This window comes from Sorex araneus, chromosome 7, assembly GCF_027595985.1.
Source record: "Sorex araneus isolate mSorAra2 chromosome 7, mSorAra2.pri, whole genome shotgun sequence".
Classification (NCBI taxonomy): Eukaryota; Metazoa; Chordata; class Mammalia; order Eulipotyphla; family Soricidae; genus Sorex; species Sorex araneus.
Window position 1 is genome coordinate 33505811 of NC_073308.1, and position 12975 is coordinate 33518785.

The 12975-nt window shown below is 45.2% G+C and overlaps 1 protein-coding gene across 1 annotated transcript in view; it reads left to right on the forward strand.

The window, feature by feature from the left end:
• Positions 1 to 12975, forward strand: part of NR5A2 (nuclear receptor subfamily 5 group A member 2) — a 130846-nt gene that overhangs the window by 63338 nt on the left and 54533 nt on the right. Inside the window, exon 4 of the mRNA XM_004610012.2 lies at positions 5700 to 5819. Coding sequence (XP_004610069.2) covers positions 5700 to 5819 — 120 coding nt within the window. The remainder of the gene's footprint in view (positions 1 to 5699; positions 5820 to 12975) is intronic.

Consider the following 12975-nt stretch of genomic DNA (forward strand, 5'->3'; position numbering starts at 1 on the left):
CACAGGAAGGGACACTGCATCCTGGCGGTGGCCCCCATCTGAGAAACGTGTCCTTGGGTCTCAACCATCAAGACCTGTTTTAGACTTTTAGACACTAAGGTAGATGGTAGCATCTGCTCCTCACCCCAGCTGTGTGGGGTCTAGGTAATGGGTTACCAGGTCCTCGGGAATCCGTTGATTACTTCCCTGTGGCTAAGAGACACGCCTGCACTGCAGGTGGGGACCCAAGACAAGTAAGTGAACTGCAAAAATGTCTCGAAGGAAAAGTGGTAGAGTTTACTCTTCCATTCAGGGAAAGATGTTTGAGTGCCCCTCCCCTTTCTTTGGTTCACTGATTCCTTTATTTGTGTAGGAGGTGTGTGGGAGGTGCACAGAAAGGGCGGGGAGTGGGAGGACTGATCTGCAGGGAGAGGTTGGGAAGGGCTTGCAGAGCTAGAAAGTGGCAACCCGTTTCTGCAACTGAGAAAGTGGCAATGTGCAGAGTGCGGGTCCTATGTTAGTTCTACCTTGAATCCATGCAGTGGGGGTTACTAGTGCATTGGTCCATGTTTCTGCCGTCACGTCTCCATGAAACATCTCACGGAGAATGTGTATGCTGGGCTTTTTATAAAGTACAGTTTGAAATTAAGTGATCCTTCATGGTCAAGCCCAATCATCTGAAGACTCAGAGAAAGCAAGACCCCCAGCGCAGTTTACTCTGCATTGATAGTCTTGTGGGGGAGTCAAGCAGACGCCCCTCTTAAACCTTCCCTGTAGGGCAACATCTGCTCTTAAGAACCTCTCCTTTTTATGGTTGTTTTAGGGGTTGGGTGAAGGGAGTGTGGCTGGGGCTTCCTCCTGGCTTTTCTCTCAGGGATGACGCCTAGAACAACTTGAGGGAGTGTGTGATGCTCGGGATTGAACCCTGGTTCGCCTCAAGCAAGACAGAGGTGATGGCACTTACCCTGCCTGCAGATGACCCAGATGGCTCAAGCCCAGGAGGAATGTATGACTCCCAAGTCCGCCAGGAGTGATCCCTGAGCACAGACCCAGGAGTAATCCCTGAGCACTGCTAGATGTGCACCTTTCCCCCAATAAAACAAACAAAACTATGTGCCTTTTTTTCTTAATGTCAGACAAAAAATAGCGTGTCCTTGGAGGACTTCTTGCAGTTCCTTGCAGTTCTCTTTTAAAGTAAGACTTCTCTTTTGAGGCTGCTGAAGCTCCATGCAGATTCTTACCTTACAACGCACCCCTTCATGCTGGCCAGCTCTAGCGCCACTAGTATTTCTTTCATGTAGTACATGAAGGGTAGAAGAGCATTCCTCAAAGAGGAAGAAGCCCTGAATGAAATGACTCCAGAAAAATGTGGTGCTTGTAATGGTCACTCACCTTTTGTCCTTTTCTAGTGGCCAACAGACAACCTCTTAGTTCCTTTATTTATCCACCTGCAAAATGGGAACAATACTTTTCCTTGCTATCTACCTAGGTGATTTTGTTGGTTTGCGTGTTTGGGGAGCTGCATCTGGCCTGTTTGCTTAGTCTGTGGTACTGGGGACAAAGCCCAGACTTCCTATGTCAAAGTCTCCACACCAGCCTTTTGAGTTCTGTTCTCTGTCTCATAGTCTTTCTTTTCTTTTCTTTTTTTCTTATTTTGAATCTTCCAAGTGGTGCCCAGGAAGCTGTGGATCTCTCCCACTGATTCTCAGCCAACCAAGCCTGGGGTTCAATTCGAGGGTCTGGGGGTTCAGTGCTGTCAGGCTCTGCAGTGCTGAGATGATGTGGGTCACTTCAGGGGTACTGGGGGGACTTCCAGGGCTGCATCTGGTGATATTCAGGAGACCCTGTGACTCTGGGGATAAAGCCTAGGTTTGTCACTTCCAAGGCATGTACCTTAACCCCTCTATCGCTCCAGCCCCACAGACAGGTTCTTGAGTTGACATTCCCTCCCCGTGTTCGTAAATGCACGTGGTAGAGTCTGCCTTTCCTCACCCATCTTGAGATTATTTGCAACATGAAGGTGTCTGATTATTTTTTCTGGAGGGCTAATCTCAAAAAACAAAATATGGTTTGCCTAGAAAAAAAGTGCTAACAATATATCTAAAGCTTGACATAGACCCCGCAAAATACCAGGGAACAAAATGACCACCATAGCACTGCACTGTAGCACTGTCATCCCGTTGCTCATTGATTGGCTCGAGCGGGCACCAGTAACATCTCCATTGTGAGACTTGTTGTTACTGTTTTTGGCATATTGAATACGCCACGGGGAGCTTGCCAGGCTCTGCCGTGCAGGCAGAATACTCTCAGTAGCTTGCCGGGCTCTCCGAGAGGGACAGAAGAATCGAACCCGGCTTGGCCGCATACAAGGCAAACGCCCTACCTGTCGTGCCATTGCTCCGTAAACTAATCAATTGGAAAGTTCCCTGTAGAGCAAAGTATCCCTTGCTCTGCTGTCCCCCCTGGCTGAGCCGCACTGACCAGCAGTCTGGATTGGGTGCTGAGGGTTAGGCGAGGGGCAGGGGGCACAGCTGTTGGCGGGGATGGGGGGTGGGATGGTAAATCTCCGTGGCTTCTGCCCACAGCGTGATTGTGGCATCATTGCACATTCTGGAGACTCCCATGGAAGAAAATGAGCTTCCACTGTCACAAAACCACTTTTGTTTGTCTGGACACAGGGTCCCAGGGGAGTGTTTCTCTATGTGGCCAGGTCTGCTGTGTCCCGGCTCATCTCTCAGCCTCAGACATTTGGACCTCAAAGAAATCTGTTTACCTGAAGGCCTTTAGGGCAGAACAGACTTACTGGTCGGAAATCTTTCTGATGGAGATGGATGGAAATGCATTTTCCTGCTCCCAGGGCCTGATTCAAATTCTCCTGTTACTTTTTCCCCTCTTTCTACACACTTAATGCTGTCTCCCAGTTGTTCTCTCTCTGTGGTGGTCTCTTCCCTCAGGCGCTGATTTCCAGTCAACAAGGGGATTTCTCCTCTATCCTCTCATTTCATCCTCCAGGCAACACCTCTTTATTTTTTAAGAGGAGAAAAACAAGGCATAGAGAGCCGCTAGCTTCTGTGGTTAAGAAGTGTAGAATTGTACCTTAGGTCCTGTTTTCACTCAGAGTTCAGCCTTTTCTGCATCCTGTTCACTGTGGCCTTGACATGAGAAATAAAATCAGACCCTTGCTTAGAAACACTTCTAATATATCTGTGGAGATTTCCTAAGAATCACCCAATTCTTCAAAGTCCTCACCACTTTAAAATGAGTGTTTGGGGCTGGGTCAGAGTGATAGCATAACGGGTAGGGCACTTGCCTTGCATCTGGCCAACCCAGATTCAATCCCAGGTATCCTTATGTTCCCCTGAGTCCACCAGGAGTGATCTCTGAGTGCAGAGCCAAGAGTAAGCCCTGAATCAGTATCGCTGTCTCTGGTCCCTAAGCAAACTTTTTTTTTTAATGTTGCTCCAGGCTGGAGCGATAGCACAGCGGTAGGGCGTTTGCCTTTCACGCTGCTGACCCGGGTTTGATTCCTCTGCCCCTCTTGGAGAGCCCAGCAAGCTACTGAGAGTATCTCGCCTGCACAGCAGAGCCTGACAAGCTCCTCGAGGCATATTGGATATGCCAAAAACAGTAACAATAAGTCTCACACTGAGAGACGCTACTGGGTGCCCGCTCGAACAAATTGATGAGCAACGGGATGACAGTGACAGTGACAGTGATGTTGGGCTGGGGATGTGACTCAGTAAGAGTGCTTACCTTGCCTGTGTGAAGCCCTGACTTTGATCCCCAGCACCATATGGTCCCCCAAAGCCCCATTCCTGAGCTAGGAGTAGCCCCTGAGGACCATCTTCTTTAGTTCAGACAACAAGAAACATTTTTTTAAAGAATGAGTGAATTTGTTTTAGAAAATTCTAGTACCTCTTGTTCTAAGACAGACCACTTCACCTCTCTAAGACCTACTTTCTCATTTGTAAATTAAATATGACATACGTTCTGCTGACTTCACAGGCATTTTTATGAATCAAATGTAAAACAATAAGCACAAGGAATTTTAAAATATTAAACACCATGTCAGCATTATTATTGTTGTTGTTACTATTTGGGCTTGGGGTGCCACGTGCAGTGATGCTCAAGGCTTAGTCCTAGCTCTGTGTTTCAGAGTTACTCCCAGCGATTCTCACGGGACCATCTGTGGGGCTAAGATGAACTAGGGTCTACCTCGTGCGTGGAAAGGTCCTTAACCCCTGTACTATCTCTCCAACCCTGTCCTCAAACATTATTATTATTATTTTTTGCTTATTTTGGGTCACACCAGCGATGAACAGGGGTTACTCCTGGCTCTGCACTCAGGAATTACTCCTGACGGTGCTCAGGGGACCATATGGGATGCTGGGAATTGTACCCGGGTCGGCCACGTGCAAGGCAGACGCCCTACCTGCTGTGCTATTGCTCCAGCCCTCAAACATGACTTTTATAAATGCATCGTGTATGCACAAATATGATCACTGCAAAACGATTGGGATGGGTCAACAATACAAAGCAAAAACTGAACTGTCAGAACAGGCATAGAACTGGCTGGGTGCTCCCTCCATTCTCTGACCGTGAACCCATGGGCAGTGCGTGGTGTCTGGCCTGAAGGATGGCAGAATGCTGTCCCCCAGACCACGGGGTGGAGTATGGCCAGGAGACCTGACAGGACTCAGCACTTGCACTTTCTTTGCTTTTTCCATCTCCTTTCCTTCCCACTGTGGTCCCGAGGAGCTGCCCATATGCCTGTGTGGTGCTGTCCAGAGGTGGCACATCAGACTGGGGTGACACACTCAACCAAGAGGCTCACTGACTATGGTTGTTCATACAGGTACTCCCTGCTTTCATGAAGGCACACACAAGTTGTGGTTATGGTACTCATGGTGGGTGGCAGTGATGTTGCTAGAAATAGCTTGCAGCACCGTGGCTCCAGGGGCAAACTGCAGAGCTGCCCAGACCATGCCTGACTCATGTGGGACACCAGGGTGTGGAACTCATGTCCACAGGTTTGTATGGCGGGCACCATTTGTCCAGGCCTGAAGTTTCCACCTCACCCTCCCAGAAGTGCTCTCGGTGAGGTCCTCTATGCCTTAGCCATTTTCCAGCTCAGGAACCTGAAATATTGAGAGTTTGGGGGCAGTTTTCTACATTTGGTGGCTTGTCCTGCACAGCCTGGACCTCCATTGCTTCTGATGGCAATAGTGGCCAGTTGCTGCTCTCTCCAGGAGCCATCTGGCTGTGGTATGAGTTGTCTTTGATGGAAATCCCCTCCATTTTGGCAACTGGCTACTCACTACTCACCGTTTCTGCTCTAGGCCAGTGGATTAGCTGGAGGTGTACAAGCCTGGGCCATTTGGGGTCATTGTAACGGGGTCTGGAGAGGACAGTGTGAGGCATCTGTAGTTTCGTCAGCAAACTCTAATAGCTCTATTAATGGTAGCTTGACCCCCCTAATGGAAAGCCCTTTCTTTGCAGTCGATTGATTATAAATACTCAGCTTAAGTATTTTTCTGTGGCCTAAAAAGTATTTCAAATGAAAATAATGATTTTTTCAGGAGCATGAGGTCAATTCTGAGCATCTGTTAGTGCCCTTTCCTTGCTTGTCATAAGTTCCCCTAGGCGGTGATGATGCCAAAACAAAGCAAGGAGCGTGAAGAGCCTTGTTACTAATTTATTTTGTATTTTATTTTTTACAGGTTGATGACCAAATGAAACTGCTTCAGAACTGCTGGAGTGAGCTCTTAATTCTAGACCACATTTACCGACAAGTGGTCCACGGGAAAGAAGGCTCCATCTTCCTGGTTACTGGGCAACAAGTGAGTGGAGAGACCAGAAAAAAAAAAGTGTCTTTTCATTAAGCATGTTGAGAATGGGAGAGATTTCCCTGGGGCCAAAGCACTCTTGTTCTGCGAGAGGGAGAGGCTGGCTGCCAATAATTTAGAAATGATGACTTCGGTGCGCTGTGTTCCTACTGCAGTGATTACAAGTTAAACTTGTAAAAGCAACATAATCACAGGCTTTCTGCTGTGATGAAAAGTCGAGCTTCGAAGGCTCACAACCAGTGCTTGATTCAAGAGAAATCTTTAGGATTTGGCTTGGCTCCCCTCGTGTTTGGGTATCAGTCTGCCACACCAAGTGGTCTTGGGCTCTTATTACAAAAGAGGTATAAATTGTGGAATCCTTTATTCGTAGAATGAATTCAGTCTTTCTGAATCATCACAAGATTTGTAAAAAAAAATAAATAAAAGTGAGAGAGAAGGGTCAGGAGGTTTTGTTTTCCATAACCAGGCATCATTTGAAAAGGAAGCCGGTCCTTGTTTTCTGCTTTTCTTGAGCAAAGCTTCTAAGATGAGAAAATAGACTCCCCAAAAGATTTCCTCACTTGGGGCCGAAGAGATAGCACAGCGGGTAAACCTTTCACCTTGCACGCTGCCGACCCAGGTTTGATTCTCAGCATCCCATATGGTCCTCTGAGCACTGCCAGGAGTAATTCTTGAGTGCATGATCCAGGAGTAACCCCTGTGCATTGCCTGTGTGACCCAAAAAGCCCACACACACACAAAAAGATCTGCTCAATTTCCTACATTTTTTTACTGAGCATTCTTCATCCCGCCACCCAAATCTACTGTTTGATTTTACTCCTTTCAGCATATTTGTTGGGTCCCCAGATAGTTTTTAAAAGTAGTCACTATTCCCGGAATTAAACTAGCGTGCGAAAGCAAGCAAGCATCCTGTCCTCTTCAAGCTTTACACTGGAGCAGAAAGAAGTTGACAATAAAGAGAATAATCCTAATAACCAAGCCAACAGTATACTGGAGGTAAATAAATATATCAGAATGGTCTGGAACAAAAGAAAAGAGTAAAGGATAGTGCTGGGTCAGGGGGCGTGAGCTCATGTGGTGGGATGTGATTTGCAGGGGGCCTGTGGCTGGCTAAAGATGCTATAGTATTGTGTGAACCTGGCAGGCCGAGAGAGTGGCCTTGGGGAAGTCTGGGTGGACTTCATCAACCTCATTTTCACTTTCTGGGCTTGGGGTCCTTCCTTTACCTTTTTTTTTTTTAATTAGATCACTGTGAGATAGACCCTTATAAAGCTATTCATGTTTAGGTTCTAGTTGTACAGTGTTCCAACACCCATCCCTCTATGAGTGTACATTTCCCAGCCTCAGTGTCTCCAGTTTCCCCTCTATGGCAGGTGTTTTTCTTCTTCCTCCTCCTCCTCCTCCTCCTCCTCCTCCTCCTCCTTTCTCTCTCTCTCTCTCTCTCTCTCTCTCTTTCTCTCTCCCTTTTTGGGCATGTGGTTTGCTGTGTAGATACTGAAAGGTTGTTAGGTATTCCCTTTACGTACCTTCTTCTTTTCTTAGCCTCTTTTCTTGAACTGTGCATTGCTCAGCATGGAGCAATTCCTTGAATCCACTGAGTCCTTCCCGTCTAAGCATCCCTGTGGTGGTACTTAGCGATGCTTCAGTCCTTTGGCACCGTGATCTTTTATATTTGCCCATAAATGTTTATGTGCTGTGAAACCCCAAATGATACACACTTGAAAATGAAAGGCTTGTCTCCACACCATTTGCTGTATTATTAATAAATCGCATTTCCCCCATCAAATTAAAGGCAAGCACCATTTCAGAGTTTTTGCAAGTGGGTTCAGTTCGGCCATCCCTAGCTTAGTGTGGTCCTTGCTTTCTGCTTTTCTTGAGCAAAGCTTCCAAGATGAGAAAATAAATTCCCCAAAAGATTTCCTCGCTTTCCCATATTTTTTTATTGCGCATTCTTCATCTTGCCACCCAAATCTTGGGCGGGGGCGGGAAACATACCCATTTTTAGAAGCATTTCACCAGGGAACCAACAACCTCCCCCCACCTCTGCCCGACTAGGAGCTGCATTAGAAGAACAGGACTCTGTCCACAAATTAATTTGATTTCATTTCCTTCTGAGTTTCAGAAATGAAATGGGTTTGTGCCGTTCTTTTTCTCAAAGCACTTTCGTTTCTGCTCTTCTGAAATGCTCCCCATTTCACATTTCATTTTGCTTAAGTGCCGCCCCTGGGTAAAAGTAATAGCCATTTAAAGAATAAAGACCCAGCGTTTCTTTGCTTCTTTTATTTTCCAAACCAAGAACAGTCAAGGAATAGACTCCATGTACTGTCTTTAGGGCCCATTATTGCTGCTCTGTGCTTTGCCGTCTCAACAAAACGAAGACTTTCCAGAGGAGAATGAAGTAGATTTTGTTTTACACCTGTCTGCCTTGATTCTTATCGATTCTCCTCCTGCATGTCTACCAACCCTTTCCTACCCCTTTCCATCCAAGGCAAGTAAGGAGCCTAATCATGACTGATTAGAAATAGGTGTTTCCATTTATAGAAACTAGGGAACAAATCTTTCATTTTCTCCTGTAAATAGGCTAGATAAAGCATTTTGAAACTACCTCTGGGTTTCCTGGAATTTCTTCAGATGAAATTTGTATCACTGTCGCGCTGTCATCCCTTTGTTCATTGATTTGCTCGAGCGGGCACCAGTAACGTCTCCATTGTGAGACTTGTTGTTACTGTTTTGGGCATATCGAATACGCCACGGGGAGCTTGCCAGCCCTGCCATGTGGGTGGGATGCTCTCGGTAGCATGCCAGGCTCTTTGAGAGAGAGATGAAATAGAAAAAAAAATGCTACAAAGAAAGCCTGTTCCAGAGCCTATAACCTTTCTGGTTTTAAAACTAAACAAAACTAAAACCTAGTGAGTTTTAATTCATGGTCCCGGGCATGCCACCTTTCCATCCGCAGAGCTCAAAATGCTAAGCACGTGATAAACATTCGACGACTGTGTTTCACGGAAACTAGTATTTCTAATCTGGAACCAAAATGCCTAATTAAAACATTTGAACTCAAGACTCAGAATAATCTTTCTTTAACATGTTCCTATGTCTCGTCTTTGTTGACTCATAACTTCCAGCTAACTAATACGGGCCTGGGATACCATGTTCTATATAATACTTTGTCTCTTGACTACAGGATGCGTGCACTGCTCACTGCCCTGTGGCTCATAGAGACAGTGGGAATGTGAAGTTCACTTCCCTGAGTATGGTCAGTGCTGGGGGCCAGAGTGTTAGCACAATGGGTAGGGCATTAGCCTTGCACTTGGGCCATCAGAGTTGAATCCCCAGCATCCTGTATGGTCTCCGGAGCACCACTAGAAGTAATTCCTGAGCATCATCAGTTGTGATACAAACAAAAAACAAACTAAAAGAATGGTCAGTACTTTCTTTGTGATGAGCATGGGCAACTCAGGTCTTTATTAATGCATTAACAACCACAATAATAAATTGGCATATTTCAGATTTTAAGAAGATAGTTAACAGGGTGATGCAATAAAACTTATTAAATGAATAAATAAATAAATAAATAAAGAAGATAGTTAAAAGGGTGATGCAATAAAACTTATTAAATGAATAAATAAATAAATAAAGAAGATAGTTAAAAGAGTGGTGAAAGGAAGGAATGTGCTATATTAAGTTGAAGAGGAAAGCAATATTCTGGAGGTAAAAAATATTATTTAAAAAAGGAGAGATAAAAGTAGATGAAAGCAAAGAACAGAACTCTCTTGATTATGAATGTCGAACTACGAGTAAAGTATGTTTTCATTACTACCGCAGCTATTTGTTCTCTGCTATGAAGTGGGGTGTGTCTGTATGTGAGACTCGCTCTAGGTTAGAGCCAGGGTCCCCTATGTTCAAAGCCCCATTCTGAAACTTACTAGGTCTGTCATTCTGAGCAAGCCCTTTGGTTTTGGGGCAATACCCCAGCTGTGTCAGGCTTACTCTTGGCTCTGTGCTCAGGGATCATTCTTGGTCGGGCTTAGGGCCCCATACGGAAGGCCAGGGGTCAAACCCAGGCCAGCCATTGCAAGGCGAGTGCACTAGCTGCTGTACTATCACTCCAGCCTCTGGGCAAGTCCTTTAAGTCCCCTTATGTGTCTGTGGGGACTTCCATGGCATCGTCCCCAGAGAATTGCAGTAATTACAGGAAATCATTCTGCAGGAAGAGCTATGACGTATCTAAACTGACATTTGGTAGCATCCACAGCCCAGTGAAGGAATCACTTTCAGCAGCAGAATCCTGACCGTTATCCTCATTTTGAGATGAAGAGACGAGGAGAGTTGTAGTTGGTTCCAAGTCACATCACATCATACACTAAACAGGGACTGGAGCAATAGCACAGCGGTTGGGCGTTCGCCTTTCACGTGGCCGACCTGTGTTCAGTTCCTCCGCCCCCTCTCGGAGAGCCCGGCAAGCTACCAAGAGTATTGGATATGCCAAAAACAGTAACAGTAAGTCTCTCAATGAGAGTTGTTACTGGTGCCTGCTTGAACAAATCAATGAGGAACGGGATGACAGTGACAGTGACAGTGACACTAAAGAGATGGAGGCCCGGGGCCAGCAAGACATGAAGGTTTGAGGGTCCCTCAACCTTCCAGCCTTCTTTCCAGTAATCCAGGAGTCTTGTGAGCTCACCTCCATGGTGCTTCTTCATTTGCTCTTTGCATCGAATGTGACTGCACCATGGCCCTAGGAAACTCATAAGAAGAACAGATTTTATTCTCTTTGTCTATTTTTTTAAATAGTGTCTGCATAAGTAAGTGATTTGATGAGATTCGGGTATGGCATTGCACAAATAAATTTAAATTATCCAAACATAATTTTAATGCAATTTTTACTACAGTAAAAGTCCTTTCAGTGCATATGATTTTTTGTTTGTTTGTTTTTGGTGGAGTTGGGGATGGAAACCAGGTTTTATATTTGCAAAGCCAGCAATCAAATCCTCAGTTTAAATTTCAGTGTTAAGTAAAAGTTAGTGGGAATTTTTTTTAATTCCCTTATATCAGCTATTTTTGTTGCATTTTCTTCTAGTCCTTGAAGAGGATATATCCTAAGATAGTGAATTTTTTTTTCCTAAATAAAATAACCCCTTGTCTAGGAGATGTACTGACCTACTGCCATAGATTTGTGCTTAGTGTGACCTTTGAAACAGTGATAAAAGCCTGTTTTCATGATATGTTGTATCAAGTCATGATGCTGATATTCTTGGGGGTGAAAAAATGATGAGTAGCATTTTTTTTTAAAGCGTGCCAAATACCCTGAGGGATGATTCACCTCTCGGAGAGAGAGATACTTGATGCCTTTAGTGTAAAAATATTTTCGAAGGTATGACAAATGAAGGGAAATCAGAGACGGAAGAGGGAAAAATGAGCCGCAGCCCTGCTCACACCGGGCTCCCAGGTGTCACTCACCTGACTGATTACAACCTTCACACTGTCTTTGCGTTGCGCATGCTCACTGGTGCACCCTGGACCACACAGTGCAGATAAGAGGTGAGGAAGGTTCTGCAGAGGGAGTGGAAGGGAAACCAGGTGAGCTTTGGAAGCTGGCCAGGTGACGCAGCCTCAGAGGGAAGCACCTTCTCCCCGAAGAAGCCAGTGTGTTTGGCCAAACTCTGCAGGCTGAGTCAGAGCAGGGCTGCCTCTGCCCGCCCAGGGTTTGAAGTGCCAGGATGGGCCTTGCAGGGTAGAACTGGAAATGAATGGCCTAGTGCGAGGAAACGCCACCTTCCTAAATCACTGGTTTATAAAATTCTCACAGGGTTAGGGAATTTTCGCCGCTGCCCCTGACGCTTCCTTCTAAAACAAACAAAATGCTCATTCCGAAATTATTAAAATGAACTCCAGAGCAGTATCAAATGGTCCTCAGTCCATACTCTGAGGCCTGGGGCCAGGCATGTGACTTGGTGATAAAATGCATGCCTATGCCTGCATGAGACCAGGGTTCCATCCCCAACCCCTCCACAAATAATCAAACCCAGAGAGAACAATGTCGGCTCTGGAGTCCCAAATGACACAAAGGGGACCCCAGAAGCAATATCCCCTGGAAGCATATTTGTGGAGCCCATTAACAGCTTTTTCTACCAATTCTGCAGAACCAGCTGAGGAATGCAAGACCCGAGTAACCTGGGCTTGCGGTTCTGGCTTCTCCCTCTTGGATGGATCCTCAGGGTAAATAACTAGTCGATTTATTACAGGGGCGGATGAAGAAGAGATTAGACTTAATTTTTGAAAGATAATAAAAATAAGTAAACAAACTGGGGGTTCCCAGGAAACTGCAAGTTGGAGCTTGAAGGGAGAGATCCGTTAATGAAATACTGTCAAGCACAGCTGCTAGCTTGGAGCACAGCATATGGTCGGCTCAGGAAAAGGTTGCAGAACAGAGTTCCCTCCGAGTACTTTCAGCATCACAGGCAGTGAATTAGTCCCTGACCAGGAGCAGCCCGGACCCCAGCACTCACCGCTGTTGTGAGGATCGGTCCTTCCCACCAAATTTCTGCCAAACCTGTACATTTTAGCTATTGGATTTTAATGGCATCTTTTAATCAGGCATCCATAAAAGTCTACCATAAGTGATCTTGCCTGGTGAAAAGAAACTATGGTTATCAGTGATATAAGCACTATTATATCAAGTGTATATTCTTAGCATCTTATAATGGTAAAGTTGTTGTTTCAGTATTTTAAAAAGACTTACACACAAAATCTGTCTTTCTGTGCATATGTGACATAACAATGGGGTACTTTGAAGTAGGATAGCTTTTAGTATTTGCATATTGTAGCTAATTAACAACCACTGTAACATCATCCTGAGGGAAAGGTCTACTGGCAACTTATTCATTATCTTCTATTATTGTGTATCATATTAAAATGACAGGCATCTCACAATATACAAGTCATCAAAAATTTCCGCGATCAGAACTAAAAGCAATTTAGCTAAAACTGTTTTCCACCTTCATGATGAGTGAAATTTATCCAAAGGGGACTCAGCTTATATAGTATTTCTTCAATATCTCCCTTGAATTTAATGGCACCAAGATTACATGTAAAAGAGCAATAAATTAATTTTACTAAGTACATAAAAGACAAGGCCAGCTGCTCTGAA